The sequence below is a fragment of the Mandrillus leucophaeus genome, unplaced genomic scaffold (genome assembly GCF_000951045.1).
Source record: "Mandrillus leucophaeus isolate KB7577 unplaced genomic scaffold, Mleu.le_1.0 Scaffold130, whole genome shotgun sequence".
Taxonomy (NCBI): Eukaryota; Metazoa; Chordata; class Mammalia; order Primates; family Cercopithecidae; genus Mandrillus; species Mandrillus leucophaeus.
Window position 1 is genome coordinate 4,602,148 of NW_012101255.1, and position 19,843 is coordinate 4,621,990.

The window sequence follows — 19,843 nt, forward strand, 5'->3', positions numbered from 1 at the left end:
ATAATAGGGAGGTGCAGTATGAATGACACGATGTAAGTTTAATCTCAGTTTGTTCTGTCAGATCCATCACCATCACAGAAAAACAATTAGATTGAAATCATAGATACCAGTTTTTAAAGCATATATCCCAATGTCAAGCTACACTTTTTTAAGACTATGACAAATTCCAAAAATTATGAAAAATTCCCTAGTAGATTTGTTCAAGGGTGTGGTAAGATTCCTTAATTTAATTCAACAACCAAGATACAGCAGTAAGTCTTTATTTTTTGTACAGGGTGCCACCGCAGGTAACCATCAGAGAACACGGTGCTATTTTCAAATATACAGAACTGAACAAAAGCATTTTAGCATGCTGCCTTACTGTACATAGAAAACTGGTGAGCATCTTCAGACACTAAGACCAGGAAATAAAATGGGTTAAAGGTATTTGCTGATACGTTTATGAATCACTCAGCAGTGTTAATATAGCTTATCTTTACCTGAAAGCAGAATTACACTCACTCACTGGCAGCACTGGGCAATTCTAAGATTCAGGTCTCGTGAAAGGTAGGCACAACCAACAAGCAAGCAAGGAACAGATGCCATGTCTGCTTCTGAAGGGAGTGACTGACTTTGAAGCAGGCTCTGCAGATTTTAAGAATTGATACAGCTGTCTTAATAGCTTAATATTGAGTTTTCCTTACTTTGTATGTTGGCAGTCAACAAAAGAATTTCTGAAACAAGCTAAATAGGATTATAAAGCAGAACACTGTCCATATAACAGAATTGCTGCTTCACAACTTTTGCCCAGTTCTCACCTCTTACCCTAAAAAAACCTCTCATCTGATAAGTTTTAATGAAAACCTCTAGCAACTGTAACAGACTTTTTTCAACCCAGCTCTAGATACTAAGTATCAGAAACAAGGCTTGTGAAGTGAATGTGTTCACAGAAAAATGCAGTGTTTCTACTGGAGGTAAGTGTCAAGTTTCCTCTTGATGTTGTCAAAGGAATCTGCTCCCATATAATCAGCCTGGCCCTGTTCCCATCGCTCCTTCCGTTCTTCCGAGGATACAAATGGCTGTGCCATAGCTGGGATCTCCCCAAGGGACAGATGTGATATGGCTCCTGAGACATCTTCCTAGAAAGGAAAGCATAATTGACTCTATGAGAGCTGAAAATCAAACTGTTTTAAAGAATGCAGTAAACTGAAGACAGTGAGAAAAGCCAGGATGAATCATGCAAAGTAGCAAAAACTGAAAAGTATTACATGAAACAAACAAAAAAGACACAAAAATATAAAGATTATATGATTTTTTTCCTAACAAAATGAAGACTTCTTGACTCAGTGAAAACATTGGGAGAACAAAGTAATTAGGGTTAATGTTTAAGTTCTGCATACCTTTCTACAGAAGCCACAAGAGAAAGCCAGTGTATAGACCAAGTCTGAAAGCTGCAAACAGTTCATTAGAAAGTGTAAGATGGATGGGCAAGGGAACACAAAGTCTCAAGATAAATTCTCAATCTGTGTGGGCTCTGAAAGGTTGAGAACTTAAACAAAATGATACCCCAACAGGCTACCTTTCAGAAAGAACCTAACTAGAGAGCCGCAACACATACTCAGTTATCACATTGTAAGAAGGAAAGTTAAACTGGTTTGAGACTAGGTACCAAACTTCTCTGCTTGTTCAAGCTTTCATTTGGATTACCAAGTAGCATCTGTTCATTTAATTTACTTAGTTTTGAACATCTTTCAATTCCCATCTTCACCTTTCCTTGGTTCATAATTCCAGCCCTCATATTGCAGAAGGAACAGGGTAAATGTGCAACAAAGCAGACCTAGTCTACATTAAATTTGATTCTCATTACATGTACATGGGTGATCAACTTCACATGTACCACAAATTTACCAATGCTATCCTTCAAAAAGTACTAAGGTGCAAAGGTACTGGAAATCTTAGAGAAAAAGGAAGGTAAATGAATACAGACAAGCATTGCTTTTAACAGAAAATGGTGGAAAAAGTGTTTTGACTATCTGTTTTTGTTACCATATATATGTAAGCATATAGGTATGTATTTAAATTCAGTGGAACTTTAAGGTGTTTGGGTCTATAGGATTGCATTATAGCTGAGGCAATATAAGGCCTTCCATTGGATAGTCCTGCCTTTGCCTTGTACTTGGCAACAGTAATGATACAGAGGCATTCCAGAGTCCTCTGTTCACAATAGGGGGGCTGTGAATTTATACCCTAAAAGAGAGGCCCCTGAGGTCAGGCCAAATACACTGGACATAACTTAAAATAGTTTAGCATTTAAAGTGTAACTCTCCCTTCACCTGCCATAAAAGGTACTATCTTAATTCTGGGCTGTAGATGGCTACTTTTAAGCATAGTCCATCTCAAATTTTCATAAGGATAAGTCTCTTCAGACCTGGGTTTGAAGCCCATTCTGCTACTTGACTAGTCTGTTACACAACTAAGACAAGTTATATAACTTCTTTAAGCTTTGGTTAATTTACCTATAAAAGGAGATATTAATAATACTTAATATACTTAACAATACTAATAGTACTTAATATAGTGGTTTTAAGGGTTAAGAAAGGGTAACTTTCATTAAGCATTTATGATGTGCCAGGTGGTTTTAAGTACTGCATGACAGGGGTCCCCAACCCCCAGGCCACAGACCAGTAGTGGTCCATGGCCTATTAGGAACCAGGCCGCACAGCAGAAGGTGAGTGGCAGGCAAACAAGAATTACCACCTGAGCTCTGCCTCTTGTCAGATCAGAGGTGGTTAGATTCTCATAGAAACATGAACTCTTATGAACTGTGCATGCAAAGGATCTAGGTGGTATGCTCCTTATGAAAATCTAATGCCTGATGATCTGAGGTGGAACAGTTTTATCCCACAACCATCCCCCACACTGGGCCATGGAAAAACTGTCTTCCACAAAACCAGTGTCTAGTGCCAAAAAGGTTGGGGACCACTGCTGTACAAATATTATGTCATGATCCATATAAAGCACTCAGAGTAAGAATGCAAGTGTTAGTTCTTTCTCCCTTTCTCCTTTCTATATCTTAGTAAGTGCTAGTAAGTGAAATGGCTAAAATCTGTACCACAGAAAAGTGAATAATCTCTTATAATCTCCCCATTCTGTTCTCTTATTTATATCTGAATATGTAACAGTTTCATTCCTCATCCTCCTCCAATTCTTTCATAAGAACAAACCTCAGAGAAGACCTTTAAAGTCAGAAAATATGCTAAACAGGGTTGTTATAACTGTTAACATGTCATCTCCCTCCTACAAAGATATTTCTTTTTCAAGATCCTATAGTAATCTTAGGAGTACAAACATAGGAAATAAAAATAATCCTACAAAAGTATTTACTGTATGTTCATATTGTGATTTGCACTGAAAACACATTCTTCTAAGCAGATGGCAAATATAAAGTAGATACATCTAAATGTTTGCAGTTCCTAAAACATTCAATGGGGTGTTATTTTTATAGACCACTACTTTAGGAATAATCTAAAAATCTTTTCAGAGGAGAATGGGCTAAGAATTCTAGAGTTAAAATATATGGGTATATATAGAAAATTCTTCAAAAACTATGTTCTCGGATCTAAAGAAATCTGCCACACAGTTTATTTCTGCTACTTCTTGCTGGGAATGTTTCTCCCCTCTAAGATGGTTACCATTTTCTTTCCACAAAATTTTATTTATCTCTGTTTAAAATGCTGCTAAATATTCCACATCTCTATTGATACAACAAGTTTTTAAAAAGCAGCATTAAATGATCTGAAGAAAAGAAACAGAACCTACCACATTTACATATGAGCAGGTGTCTTTGACAAGGCCAAATTGTTGAAGCAGAGGTACAACGTTGGTGGTAAAGATGTTCCACCACAGGATGAGAAACTCTGGATGAGTCATGTTCGGATCATGGGCCTCACTTTTGACACTTTTTGTTTTGGGATCATAAGTATAATTCCATGGTTTGACTCGTCCCAGGAAATGCACAACTTTGGCACTTGCACCAAACCTGCCAAGTGAACGCAAGTTGAAACAGTTAGTGGATTCTGAGTACTGACAGAAAGATAAGCAGCACTTTTCTGTAGCTGTCTTTTTTTTTTTAAGAGAGAGTGTCTCACTCTCAGGCTGGAGTGCAGTAGCATGATAGCTCACTACAGCCTCTAACTTCCCACCTTTAGGCCTCCTGAGTAGCACAGGCCACCATGCCTAGCTAATGTTTAATTTTTTTTTTTTTTTGTAAAGACAGGCTCTTGCTATGTTGTCCAGCCCTGTCTTGAACTCCTGGCCTGAAGCGATTTCTCCTGCCTTGGCCTCCCTATTCTATGGCCTTAACAGCGTACTTTCCATCCTGCAGTAAGGGTTCAAGATCAAACTGAGTTCACTGTGACACTGTGAGACAGATACTTTTAAAAGTACTTACTCAGCTGTGTGTTAAATACATAAAAAAATGTAAATGTAGTATTGGTTCGGTGCAACACTGAAGCACCAATCCATTGTGGATACAACAGGCACACTACTTGGAAAGTATTTGGTATTACCTAGTAAAGTTAAAAATGCTCATGCTGTACAATCCAGCAGCTCAGCTCCTAAGCATATACACTAAAGAAATGCTTGTGTATGTGCAACAAGAGATATAATCAAAATGTTCACAGCAGCAGCAGCACTGTTTGAAACAGTCAAAAACTGCAAACAACCCAAATGTCTGTATTAGATTTTTGCTCAGCAAGTACACATTACTCCCAGCCTCCTCGGGGGAGGACACTTTCCCACCTGATGTTGGACATGTCCTATGGCTTGACTTGACTAAGACAATATGAGCAGAAGTGACAGTGTGCCTTACAGAAGCAATGCTTATTTCTGTTCACCCTCTGAGAAGTTACAACTTCTGCCAGCAGAACATGCCTGGGTGCTTGCTGGTTCCAGAAAAAAGAAACATGGAACAGATCGGGACCAAACCTGTAGCCTAGCTCCAAACTCTGCTGAGATCATCAGAGCTGTCCTAGCCAACCCACCAACATATAAGTAAGAAATAAATTTGCTTATTGTTGAAAATGACTGAGACTTTAGTTATACAGCCATCTTTTTTAAAGGAAAAGTTCTGCTATATTCATAGCATGGAATACAATCTAAAATGAATGAACTATAGCTATATACATCATGCAGCAAAAAGATGAATTTTTAAAACATTTATGTTGAAAAAAGCAATGGGTCAAACAATTACATATATACGATTCCACTTATATAAAGGCAAAACAGGCTGGGTACAGTGGCTCACGCCTGTCATCCCAGCACTTTGGGAGGCTGAGGCAGGCAAATCATGAGGTCAGGAGATGGAGACCATCCTGGCCAACATGGTGAAACCCTGTCTCTACTAAAAATACAAAAATTAGCTGGGTGTGGTGGCACATGCCTGTAATCACAGCTACTTGGGAGGCTGAGGCAGGAGAATCCCGTGAACCAGGGAGTCGGAGGTTAGAGTGAGCTGAGATTGCGCCACTGCACTCCAGCCTGGTGACTCTGTCTCAAAAAAAAAAAAAAAAAGACAAAACAAGAAAAAAGGTACTGTTTAAAGATCAGAAAACTATAATCAATGTAAATTGAATGATGCTGGTTACCTCTGGGGGAAAGGTGAAGCTATCATTGGGAAGGGACAAAAAGAGGTTCTAAGGCACTGGTTGTGTTCTATGTCTTAACTTGGGTGACATTTTTAAACAATACACATTTTAAAATATGTATTCTTTTGTATATATGCTCCATTTCACAATAAAGAATATCTTTAAAAGAGTAGGAGTAAAGTGTGGTTCTGTTCTAGCTGGGAGGAAATCTATGTATATAAAAACAAAAAACAAACGTGAATGTAACAAGAGTCAAAGCAAAAATAGGAACAGTAAGTGCTCAGGAATTCACAGCAGGAAGGGCACTATCCAGCTGCAGCGGGAGCAGAGGTGCTAAGATAGTGGGATGTGACTTCAAGCTTATACGGCAGATGTGATCCGGGTAGCTGATGATATTGTAGGGAATTCCAGGGAGGCAGCGGCAGGTATCAGGTGAGCACCTGTGTGCTTGACCAGGTATCCTCTGTGAGAGCCAGAGAGGAAGCTTTGAGTAGGGAAAGAAAAGTAAAATGGGACAGAACCTCAGGTACTGGGCTCAAGTGTTAGATTTCAGTAGATTTATACTACAGGCAACCAAGATACGTGAGCATGATATACTGATCAAAATAATACAAACTCATGTAACCCTTCCTATCCCCTAAAGTTTATCTAAAAAAAAAAAACAAACTTAGGAACCGGTTAAAAAGCTATCATCAGAGTTTACTATATCTGGAGACCAAATTCTTTAAGGACATGATGGGGAATAATAATATTTCTACAAGGTAAATCTTACCAATGTGTTAACTGAGGCTGTGAGAGACTGAAGTGAGATGCCCAAGGTCACACAACTATTAAGTGTTAGAGATGGGGTTTGACATGGTTTTACCTCTAAGGCATGAGCACTTACCATCCTACCATGCTGCTGCTGCTCCAAAAAGCATGCAAGAAAAATACAGCCTATTTGTAGCTCCTTCCTCTTAAGGTTAATTGATCATTCCATGGTTTGTTTCTTCTGATAAATGAAGAGGACATTTGGTATCCCCAAGCTTACTCTTTATTTTATACACATAGTATATATAACACACACAACCCTCTTGCTCTATTTAATCCTTAAAAGGATAAAAAGAGTAGCAGTAAAGTTTGATGCCCAAATTTGTGCACAGATAAAGCTATCGATTAAATAAGCAACTGTTATGCATATGGCACTATGCTCACTGTGTGGCCCCAAAAGGCTTTTGTTCAAACAGGAACATGGGTCATCTGCATAAAAATAAGCAAGGTGACAAGTTGGGGCTATCAGGGCAGTACTGACATTAAGGGCTACTGAAATTCCAAAGCAATGAATGCAGGTGGGATTTTCAGAGGTGGCTTTATGCAGGAAGTGGGGGCAGGGACAATGCATGGAAAAGAGTCAGATGACTGCCTTCAACAAATGTTCTAATGAGGATGGGGGAACCCATCACAGAGCTCTGACTCCTGTGTTGCAGAGTGGAGGGAAGGCACTGCCCCATCCTAGCAATATAAACCCATAAGCCTAAAACCGAAATAGAGCGCATAAGAATGAGATATTCCTTCCACCTCCTCGGACATTCACCCCTCCTGACTCAACTTCCCTGCCTGCAGCCACAGCACCTATTTAGATCCTCTTGTGTTAACTTTTTGATCCTCTTGTTTTAACTTAACTGCTAAGCTTCAGCCCATGATTTGCCTAGACTTAATATAAATGTCATACACAGTCATAGCATGATAGTAATACTAATTAAAATAAGTTAAAACATGAATATAATGTAAACTATTCTTTTCTAACCTGTTCTCTTGACAGTTCACTAATGACTAAGCAGTAGTAATAACTCATAATAAGAATATAGAGTATTCATATATCGCAGGCATTGGTTAGTGTTTGCTTGGTTTACTCAGTTAATCTCCAAAATGACAATGTGAGGAAACTAAGGCATGAAGAAGTTAAATAATTTGTCCAGGATCCCATGGCTGGTGAGTGACAAGGCTGGGATTCCATCCAAGCAGTCTGGCTGCAGAGCCAAGGCTCTTAGCCATGACTAGGCTGCTATTGTAAGACACTCCCAGAATTATAAGGGTATTGTCTGAGAGTGACATTTGTTAATTTATGGATTAACTCCTGCCGATGGACAGTTAATATGAAAGTGGAAAAGGTATGCCTAAGAATCCTGGCAATCCCCCAAGTATAGTTAAGGACCCAGCAACAGAAAGTAACCAATAGGAAAGCATGTTATGAAGTAAGTAACTTAGCATTCAAGAAGACTGAAGAAAGACTTTTTAGAAGGATGCAGTTTGCAACAGAGGTTAAGGAAAAAAGGGAAGAACAACAAGAAATGGGTGGTGCTTAAGATCAGCAGGTGACTCACAAGTAGACTGTGCTGGACATTGTCTAAGGGCCTGCCCAGCTCCTGTCTCTGGATTTGGGTGTCACAGCTCATGCAGAGGAAGGGCACAATGTTCCAATCCACCTGCACACGGACTGCCCTCTGCTGTAAGCAAGAATATACACCTGAGCCTCTAGCTCCGTCTGTATCCCAGCCTGGTTCTGGACGTCCACATGACTGGTTCAAGAGGCCTCTGCAGCCCTCCTGGGTACCAGCTCCATGCTGGTTAAATACCTCCCCATATGGCCTATGGCCTTCCTCTTGAATGTCAACAGGAACACCATTTGGAAACAATCCACACCCTGCATTTCACTGTGGCTTAGGCACTGATCTCTACCTTTATGAATCCATGTCTCTGAGTATCTCTTTAATTCTAAATCTGTTACTCCCTGTGGTCAGGGGAAGGATCCTCCTTTCTCAAATTACCTTCTTTACCTATTCTAACAAAGTGAAAAAACTGTATCCGCTGGATAGTCCTTTCATAGACAGGGCAGTTTTCGTTTTAAGAAATCCCTTGGTAAGACTGTTAAAGTAGAAACTGGGATCTTAAGGGGTCCTAAATGTGGGTGAGACTGCTTTTTCTGCCCTAAGGCAAGAAATTCCTTGGGTGCCAGCAAGACAGGGGGTGAGTGAGGAGAGACAGAAGAGGTGAGCAGGATTGTGGAGGGCAGTACTGCACAGTGATAGAGCCTCCCAACAGCCACCTACATTGCAATGAAACAAATCACAAAGTGTTAGGATGTAAGCAGGTTTCTTTAAAAATTAGTTGGCGCCAGTTTACTGAGTGGCAAACTTGAAACAGACTCGGGGTGTGAAGGCACAGAGAAGCATGAGAAGGGAGGTAAGAGAGATTCTGGGGCATACAGGAATCACGTGAAGGATGCAGATATCATGGGTATGGGCTATGCTCAGCCCTCTTTCTGTCCAGTAAGGAATGGAAATGCTTTTAGATGCATTAGGTATTGACATTACTTTCTTCTTTTTTTTTTTTTTAGACAGTGTCTCACTCTGTCACTCAGGCTCGAGTGTAGTGGTGCAATCTCATCTCGGCTCACTGCACTTCAACCTCTGAAGCACAAGCAATTCTCCCACCTCAGCCTCCCAAGTAGCTGCGACTATAGGCACAAGTGACTATGCCTGGCTAATTTTTGTAATTTTTTTTTTTTTTTTTTTTTGGTAGAGACAAGGTTTCACCATGTTGCCCAGGCTGTACTTGGACTCCTGAGCTCAAGCGATCCACCTGCCTCTGCCTCCCAAAGTGTTGGGATTACAGGTGTGAGCCTGACATTACGTGCCTGGCCTGACACTACTTTAATCAAACTGTTACACACCTAATATCTATGGAAATGGACAGTGGTAGTGAGTGGTCGGAGGTTTTAGAGGACCAGCTTTTTATGAGAAGAGCAGGCCTGGATGAGTCACTGAACACGGAAGGTTCGGACCAGCCCAAGAGCCCTTTGAGGGTGGGAAGAGGGCAGAAAAGTGAGAAATAAGGAAGCTGTTAAGTGGGGAAAAATGGGGCTTGGATAGGAGGGTGAGACGGAAGTGAAGCCAGATTTTGCAACTTTGTGTAAGGCAGTCATATCACAAGTATGTTCCCAGAACTCATCTAGGGCAGCACTTGGCTTGATATGAGGGATACTGCCTGGACGCAACAATGGCCATCTTATATGAAGGTTTAGGAGTCTTTTTAACTCTCATTATGCTCTAATTGTACAACTAAACAGTTATTTACACAGCAAAGGAACCTAAAGGGCTGGCTCTATAAGCTTTCATAAGACACATCATACACAAAAAGAATGAGCAACAAGTCTTGAACACTAGTCTGTTTTCATATCTAGAGTTTCAATCTAGATATTAATTTCAAGTAATTATTTTTATGTCTCAACTTTGTTCTCTGAGAAATGTCTTCAAAAGATCATTTTCTATCATAATCAATTTACCCTTTAGTCATTTATGAAAACAGAGAATTACCGTATCAAAATGAAGTAAGGCCAAATGTCATAAGTAAAAGGAGAAACTACTTCTTAAGTTAACCTAAATGCAAATTTAGGGGAAGACTTTATAAAAGGGTAACCCAGGATATTTTTCTAGTGTTTTATCTCTCCCACCAAATGCAACAAGCAGTCAGAATTTACATTGCACAGCTAAAAACAAAATAGAGGCTGGGTGTGGTGGTTCACGCCTGTAATCCTAGCACTTTGGGAGGCCTAGGCAGGAAGACTGCCTGAGTTCAGAAGTGCGAGACCAGCGTGGGCAACACAGTGAAACCCCGTCTCTACTAAAATACAAAAAAAAAAAAAACTAGCTGGGTATGGCGGTGTGTGCCTGTATTCCCAGCTACTTGGGAGGCGGAGGCAGGAGAATTACTTGAACCGGGAGGAGGTGGAGGTTGCAGTGAGCCAAGACCACACCACTGCACTCTAGCCTGGGCAACAGAGCAAGACTGTGTCTCCAAAAAAAAAAAAAAAAAAAAAAAAAAAACCACCAAAAACAAACAAACAAAAAAACTAAATAAAAGAAAAGCAAAATACTCCACCAATGAATAAGAAGGGGAAATGTTGATGTCAGAAGATAGCACTGAACTGACCTCAACCCAGAGTAAGGATAACCGTAAGATTCACTGACTCACTCCCTGACTTACCACTAAACTACCAGCCAGGAATTTAAAAAAAAAAAAAGAGTTGGGTACACGTCACAATTGTCTGTAAATTACTGAGAGCCATTCATTCTGACCCAGTAATGGGGATTTGTCTCAGCTTGCATACATCTCTTAAAATAAATGTTCTAATTTTAACTTGATAGAATCTCAAAAGGGTCGTCCAGATCACAAGACATAGTTTGAACACAAGCCAGCAATAATACTGCTTATGTTAGCCGTTAAAATTATCCCTGTGACCTGATGTTACCAAAAGATCAGATAGAATTTTCATGACTAGTTTAGTAGTTGAGAAACAGCCAGTAACATGTGGATGAGACTACAGAACTGTTTAGAACAGAAAAGGAACTGGTTTATGACAGCACACACAGGAGCAATTTTACTCCTCACTAAGCTCTTTATGTACATTGTTCAATCAGATACAGAGAAAGACAGCACTGCTTATGCGACACCTCTCTGGGAATCGTGGCAGCAGTGCCAAGCATCCTCTTGCCCGCTTCTGTGGCTCATGTTCTCTATTATGTTGCGACTCACGATCATGCACCTTCTCAGACTCACTTGCACACATGGGCAGAGCCACACACAAGCCCTTCTCCCACAACCAACTGCACACCTCTCCTCTCTCACGCACTCACAATCTAAGTTAGGAGTCACAAACCCAAGTGACCAAGGAGTGGGGCTGATCATAGAGAGGAGGAGTGGACTTGCTGAGGTGGGGCCTGCGGAACATAAGAGGGTGCACATCCCATCACTACAAGAGAGCTGTTACCCCCAGCAAACAACTGACCAGACACTCATCCAATTTCTTTGCCTTGCCAACTAATCCTCCCAGTAATACCCTGGAACTCAGAACAATGTCAGCACTCAAACCCAGACTTTAATAACCTAGACTAGGTCCTAGTCAACAACATTTATCTTCTAGGCTGGCCTCTCTTCACGGACCAGGTCAGAGAAGGACTTACAACACCAGCCACTAAAGAGACTCTCGTGGAGGTAGCATGTCATTCTTAGCCTCTATTGGCTGACTGCTCCTTCATTCATTCAGCCAAAACATAACACCTGCCCACAAGCATCTGTGCCTATACACTTTGCCTTCCTTCATGTTACCAAGGATAAACTGTCCTGGCTCTTTTTTTTTTTTTCTTTTTTTTTTGAGTCAGAGTCTTGCTCTGTCGCCCAGGCTGGAGTGCAGTGGGCATGATCTCACTGCAAGCTCTGCCTTCCGGGTTCACGCCATTCTCCTGCCTCAGCCTCCTGAGTAGCTGGGACTACAGGCACCCGCCACCACACCCGGCTAATTTTTTTGTATTTTTAGTAGAGATGGGGTTTGGCTGTGTTAGCCAGGATGGTCTCAATCTCCTGACCTCATGATTCGCCCACCTTGGCCTCCCAAAGTGCTGGGATAACAGGCATGAGCCACTGCGCCCGGCCTGTCCTGGCTCTTATCTGAAGCCAGTCTCTCCACTTGTGTTCCAGGTGCCATCCCCTTTCACCTATCCAAGGACATCACTCCAGCGTCTCCCCTCAGTTTTCTGCATTGTTAATGTCACCGACCCCACCCCCAACATCATTCCTATCAATACAAAAACATGCTGTGGTGACATCTATCTTTACACAACAATCACCGCCACCCTCTCTTGAACCTACATTCCCATCCAGCTGCCACCCCATTAGAGCAGATGCCTCAGAAGAGCTGTGTACATTCACTGCCTCTACTTCTCCTCCTTCATTCTCCTGGACCCACTTCAGTCAGGCTTTCTCCCCCACCACTCCACCAGACGTCCTCCTGCCAAAGTCACCAGGAACCTCCACATTCCACATCCAGTGCCAATTCTCAGTTGTCTTCATATCTGACCTTATATCTGTGAGCATCTGACACAGACACAGATCACTCCTTCCTCCTTGAAACATTTTCCTTGCTCAGCTTCTGCAATACCACGCTTCCCTGGGTTCCCACATGCCTTGCTGTCTCTTGTTCCTATTCTTCTATTCTCTTGTCCCTATTATCTTCCTGCCGTTGGGTCAATCCTCAGGACCCTTCTACTGATAATCACTCCCTTGGCTACATCATCTTGTCTCACGACTATAAGTATCATTATATGCTGACAACTCTCATATGTTCCAGACTTCTCTCTGGAACTCCTGACTTTTATCTCTACTTAGCTATTTCATACTTTCACTAGGATGCTCATATGCACCTCAAACTTTATACATCTAAAACCTAATACCTTCCGTTCATTTCTGACCAATCCCTACCCCTACAAACTTGCTTCCCCCATGTTCTTTCCCATTTCAGGAAATGGTAACTCTATCATTCCAGTGACTTAGACCACAAACCTGTAACAGTCACATTTGACATATCCTACCAAATACCTGATTTTTCCAAAGATATTGGAAACCTAGGTTTTATGTGAAATTCCCTAATTTTTAAAGCATTGACAATTAAGTTTAAAAAAAAATTCTGTGTAGCAGAAATAAAACATATTTGTGTGATAAATACAGTTTGTGGCCCACAGATTTGAGACTCCTGAGGATGTCTTTTTTTGTTTTTCCTTTTAGAGACAGTCTTGCTCTGTCACCCAGGCTGGAGTGCAGTGGTGCAATCTCAGCTTACTCCAACCTCCGCCTCCCTGGTTCAAGCCATTCTTGTGCCTCAGTCTTCTGAGTAGCTGGGATTACAGGCATGCATCACCATGCCCAGCTAATTTTTATATATTTATATATATGTTTTTTTTTTTTTAAGTAGTGTCAGGGTTTCAGCATGTTGGCCAGTCTGGTCTCAAACTCCTGACCTCAAGAGATCCACCCTCCTTGGCCTCCCAAAGAAATTATGTCTTCTTCCACTCAGTCCTCATACCTTTAACTTCCCATGAGCTCCCTCTTCGACTGATATAGCATTCCTCACCCAGACTTCTGCCCATGCGATCTCACTCCTTGTGCCCTTTTTGCTATTGTCAGAGCAGCATCCAAAGGCTGGGTTGGGTCTGATATGGAAGCTTTTCTCTTGGTGATAAAGACTTAGGTAGGGCACCAGAATATGCAGCAGTGAGATCTGAGGACAGATCATCTGATAGAGATAAACACTTCAGATGAGGTCAGAATGACCAGACAGCCACGCTGTGAAATGGGGCCCCAACATGCATCACTATCACCAACAAAGAGGGAACAAGACATCTGTGCAACCGCTGCTTGATTCTTCTTCTTAACACTCGAACCATGACAGACTGTGCCATGTGCCATACAAGAAACTGTACATCTAAGCAGTGGCTAAGTGGGTTAGACTCCAAGCTCCCTTATTCATCTTTGAGGCCTTGAGTGAGCTGAAAGTGTGGCACAAGGTACATGCTCCAGGTTCGCCAACCGAATGAACGACCAGCAGGCCAACAAATGGCTGGAGAAAAAGAGTGACCCGAACTCTTTTTGAGTCAGCCTCAAGGTTGAGTGAATATGTATGAGTGTGAAAAGAAATGAAAACAGACTTCCAATAACAATAGTTACGTGGAGAGTTAGAGCCAAGGACGTGTCTCAGGGAGCGAAGAAAAATAACCAAATCAGAACTACACAGGGACAACAGAATTCACAACACTAAAGGTTTAACTCCTTTGGGGAAAATATTGATAAATAGGTTTGATAAGGTCTTAGTGAATGAGTCTGATTCTTAAAAAAGAAAGAAATATGAATATCTTCAGAAATGTTTAAAAGAGTAAAATAAATGAAAAAATATTTAATTCTCATTAGGCGAGGTCTCTGGTCATATCTAAACTCAAGTAAAGGGTAAAACAAAATATTTATATGGAAAGTATTGGGTTAATGAGACTTTGTACTCAATCAATTTGACCAATTAATTTATGTAGTGGTTTGAAGCAATACCAGAGAATTCTGTCTCTCTGCTTTAAGGTGTGTTTTGTATAACATGAGATTCCTAGACAGCTTTTAGTCAGTGGATATAACAGAAAGCAAAAATGGAACTAAACGATTTTTAAAAGACTAATAAGATTTTTTGTTTGCAGTACCATGCACAAACCAAAGTATATGCTATCTGGATGAAACAAAACCTTCATTTAGAGAAAACTTAAAAAAAAAAAAAACTTATTAAAAGCCTAAGAAATCTACTAAATATCCCAAACATTATGCTAGGCACTTTCAGAAATATTATTAATAAATGCATTTATGAGCTGGGCACAGTGGCTCATGCCTATAATCCCAGCACTTTGGGAGGCTGAAGTGGGAGATCACTTGAACCTAGGAGTAAGACCAGTCTGGGCAACATGGCAAAACCCTGTCTCTATGAAACACACACACACACAAATTAACTGAGCATGGTGGCACGTGCCTGTAGTCACAGCTACTCATCAGGAGACTGAGGCAGGAGGATCGCTTGACTTCAGGAGGTCCAGGCTATAGTGAGCAGTGATTGTGCCACTGCACTCTAGCCTAGGCAACAGAGCAAGACCCCATCTCAAAAAAATGAAATGCATTTATGATTTGTTTTCTGATGCAATACTACAAACTAACTTAAAAATTACTAAACCAAACATTTTAGTTTTCAAATTATGCTGTGTTAAAAAGGATCTTCCCTTACAAAAACAATACTAATTCTGTTTTTTTATATTTGAGTAGTCATTCGAAGTGATAAAACTATTAAAGTTTGTTTCCTTTATCTTTTGTTCTAACCAAATGGTACAGAGAGAAAGGCACTAGATGTGCTGCTTTGTGGCTTAAATTCATATTAAGTTTGCTTTATACCAGGGCATCCTTTAGCTGAAGCTTCATGTAAGACCAAAGGCCACGATGTTCTAGATATCCAAGACTCTAAGATTCTGGGGTGTCTAAATACTGCTTTGGGGACATCCTAGTACATGGTTATTTGGAGTTGGTGACACAAACACTCCATTCTTTCTTCCATGAAGCCGAAGTTGCTCCAGACCACTCCATGGTCTCTGATTCCACCTGCCACCACCCATGCTGTCCTACGAAAGGCCAGCATACTATAGGGCTACTTAGTCCTGGAGACCACCAAGGTTATTCTGAACCCAAGGGTAGGCCTTCAAATTCACAGGGATCTCTGGAGAGTAGCAATGATGACCGAAATGCTTGTAATGGATTACTTTCATTTAAAAAACATTTAGACCACAATTTTATATTAACTTACAATAAAAAAGAAATGTAACCACCTGTACCTTTTCAGTCTTGCCCAAATATAAAAGAATATAAGGAAAAATGTCTCTGAATGGGTCTCCACAAGAAAAGCAAATATATTTTCTGGCAGAGGGAAGGGAAAATGAGTTCTCTGATCTGGTTTAAATATTCAATAGGCAGCAATGGGCGAGATAAAGCATGGCTCTGAGTAGCCTTATCACAGAAACGTGGAGTTGAACCCCACAAGAGCGAGGTGCACAGAAGCAGCAGCATCTCCGGCTGGCCCTGGGTCAGCTGAAATCTGCCTGCTGGACGGAGTTGCTCCCAACTTTCCCAGTGTGTCATATTCTCTATGGTTACAATAAACCCAGGGGATTTCCAAAATTAGCACTCACTCATTGAGCCAGGAAGAAGAAAACCATCCTGTTTCAGTAATTTAGATCTCAGACTGGATTTTTGGGGGCAATTCATTTGGAAGATATAAAATCAACTGGGTTCTTGAGAGAGAAAGGCCAAGGTTCTAGCAAATTAAGTCTATCTTACTCCTCAAAACTTAACTCTGCTCCATCTGCTTCTTGTGTGTTAAAATAAAAGTACTGCAAGCAGTGTCTGCATAAACCAGGCTATCCCCGAAACGTACAATGTGCTCAATGGTAGTAAGGTGGAAAACAGATGGAGTTAAACAGAACCACACACTCACTGTGCAAGACTGAGTGGAATAGTCACACTATTCAAAAGTCTTTCTCCTCTGCACTGTCATCTTTTTGCTTGCTAAACTGAATTTAATCAATTGAACTATAAGCAAATGTCCTATTATAGACAAATTCAGCTCTAGGGGCCATACCGTCATGGTTTGCAGGAACACTATTCAAACTAGCAGGGTTATAAGTAAGGATTAAAATGGATCAGGTTCACATTTCCATGTGAGACAAGTTTGTATTTTACAAGGCCAAGGACTGAGAGGTGAAAATAATGCTTCTCCTATTCCTCCCTTGACAGTGAATCCTGTTGTTTGCTTTCCTCAGAACACAGCTGGTGTGTCTAAGAGTCTGCTTGTTCCCATTGTACAAAGGGAAGAGAATGTAATATGTTGGAGACACATGCCAAGGGAACAGTTAGGGAGGAAAGAACACAAGATGCTTCTAATCCTTATCTGGAGGACGTTCATAGAGTCTTCCCAGAAAAGAACAGAAAAGGAAACATTGCTGCTACAAAAAGCCAGACATGCTCATTACTGTAGTGTGAGACTTATGGAAAGCACTTTGGATAATGAAATATGAGGAGTGAAAGGCTCTTTGTTTTCCGCTAACTCAGGAATGTCCATATGGGACAGAGATTGGCCCAACTCAGTGAAGGGCTTTGCTGCTCACGACTGTCTCAGGATCAACCTGACAGCTAGGCCCCTGTTCAAGAAATCTAAATCATCCTCTTAGTTAAACACAAATGAGTCAGAGGCTAAATAATAGGATCCTGTCCCTAACAGTGAGGTAAACATTGCAACAAGGCTGTATTAGCTGTAAGGTGTATCAGAACTACACCAGAGGCCAGGAGCAGTGGCTCACACCTGTAATACCAGCACTTTGGGAAGGCAAGGTGGGCAGATCACCTGAAGTCAAGAGTTCAAGGCCAGCCTGGCCAATGTGGTGAAACCCAATCTCCACTAAAAATACAAAAATTAGCCATGTGTAGTGGCGCATGCCTGTAATCCCTGTTACTAGGGACGCTGAGGCAGGAGAATCACTTGAACCCTGAGGCAGAGGTTGCAGTGAGCCAAGATCATGCCACTGCACTCCAGCCTGGGCAACAAAGTGAGACTTTGACTCAAAAAAACAAAAAAAACTGCACTAGGGACTGTGCTAAACAAGCACATTACCAAAAACAACAAACGTCCACTGAGCACTTTATATGTATTAATTTGCTTCATCCTCCTGACAACCCTGTGAGCTAGGTACTATTTTCTTCCTTGTTTTACATATGGAGGAGCTGAGGCACCAAGTCTTAAGTCATGTAGCAGATAAATGGCAGAGTGAGGACATATGCCCTGCCTTTCTGGTTTATGACACTCTGAACACTATACTGCCTCTCTCAAACAAAAATGACTAACAACCTAACAAGTACTGAGCACTTGGGTAGATCAGGCCCTCTTCTAACCATGCTACATGATGACCTCCCTTAATGCCCACAATAACCCTATGAAGACATGGAGGCAGAAGTTCAGTAAGTAGGCCAAGGTCACCATCCAGGAAGTGGTCACTGCAGGATGTGAAGTGAGGTCATCTAGCTCCGGAGTCCTTACTCTTAGCCACAGCAGCAACACTGCTGCCTGCATCTGGCTTAATCCCCACAACTCTGAGGGAGCTTTTAACACCTTTTTGCAGGTGAAGGAAACCAAGGCTCAGCAGACAGTATAGGGAAGACACTGAGTTAGAGCACAAACTCAACTCCTCCAAGTTGTAAGTCTGCAGAGCTTAAGAGTCTTGTGTTTTTGACCATGACACATGAATAACTTACCAGAGGGCCATGATCCCCAGAAACTGATGGGAACCTTGTCCCAAAGGCAGCTAAGTACCCTAGGGTCAAGCACGAGGCAATCAATAACATCAAGGTTTCTCCCCACTGCAGCCACGGTTCTTATAAGAGAAACTTTCCTCAAAGTATCTACCTGTTATTTCCCTCAGAATGACAATGAGACAGCCCCCAAATTTTACACCCCCCTTCTCTTCCCTCAACATCTCCAACAATAGTTAAACCATTTGCACTTACACTTTAAATGCTGGGAGGTAGGAGTATATAGAGATGCTGCTGAGGTTATATATAAAGGGCAGGTGTTTTCTGATATCTCTTGTTGCCCAGCTACTAAAAAATGTGTTCAGTATGCCTTGGTCCCCACCTAAAAGAAAAAAATATATAAATTAGTTAACAGATCTCTATGACAGTTTAAGAATTTTATAGGAGCACATAACTGGACCTTTAAAAATAGACACTAATTCCATTTTTACTTTATTTTTTTTCTGAGATGGAGTCTCGCTCTGTCACCCAAGCTGGAGTGCAGTGGCACAATCTCAGCTCACTGCAACCTCTGTCTCCTGGGTTTAAGCAGTTCTCCTGTCTAAGCCTCCTGAGTAGCTGGGACTACAGGTGCATGCCACCACGCCAGACTAATATTTATACTTTTAGTCTACTAAAAGTTTCACCATGTTGGCCAGGCTGGTCTCGAACCCCTGATCTCACGTGATACACCCGCCTTGACCTCCCAAAATGCAAGGACTACCGGCATGAGCCATCACGCCTGGCCCCCATTTTTTAATAAGTTCCTTGACACGCCAATTGAAAACATTTTAGGGAGTGGCCATTTCCCTGATTTAACTCATTAATTCAACCAGTATCTATTGAGCAGCTACTATGTATCAGATACTGTACTAGGCAGTGCAGAGTCAACAGTGCACAAAGAGATATGGTCACTGTCTTCACAAGGGTCAGGTGGGAGACACCAATAGCAGCAAATCAAGTCAACAAACATCGCACAGATGGAGATGAATGCAGTGAAGGAATGTACATGGTACTACAGGCACACATAGAAGTGGCTTGAGCGACATCTGATGGGTGAAGGAAGGCTTCTGCGAGCAAGTTGTGTTTAAACCAGTATCTGAGGGGTGCACAGGCACACCCGAAAAATGCAGATGGGGGAAAGACAGGGCACAGTGTTCCAGGCAGAACAAAAACAGCGCACACCACAGACCTGTGGTGGGCAGGAGCATGAGGCTATGGATAGAAGGCCTGGAAGGTGGCCTAAGTGGACTCGGCGGGAATGAATTGCATGACACCAGGTGAGTCTCAGAGAAGGCGGCAGGGACCAGACCACATAGGGATCAGGTTTTACACTTTATTTCCAGTTAAAGATTTCAGACTTTCCCCTGAGTGTAATAGGACAAAAAGAATCAAAAAGTAAAAAAGAGCAAACTGGAACAACGGAATTGTTTTCCAGGGCCCACAACTGTTGGCTTATCAACAGAGGGCCCACAAGGCCACGTTAACCCTAT

At 41.6% G+C, this 19,843-nt stretch overlaps 1 protein-coding gene across 1 annotated transcript in view; it reads right to left on the reverse strand.

Annotated features, from left to right (window-relative positions):
• Positions 1 to 244: 244 nt before the first annotated feature.
• GYG1 (glycogenin 1) overlaps positions 245 to 19,843 on the reverse strand; it is a 35,657-nt gene continuing 16,058 nt past the window's right edge. Inside the window, exons 5-7 of the mRNA XM_011972795.1 lie at positions 18,567 to 18,693; positions 3,799 to 4,018; positions 245 to 1,118 (exon numbers count right to left, since the gene is read on the reverse strand). Coding sequence (XP_011828185.1) covers positions 945 to 1,118; positions 3,799 to 4,018; positions 18,567 to 18,693 — 521 coding nt within the window. The 3' untranslated portion in view covers positions 245 to 944. The remainder of the gene's footprint in view (positions 1,119 to 3,798; positions 4,019 to 18,566; positions 18,694 to 19,843) is intronic.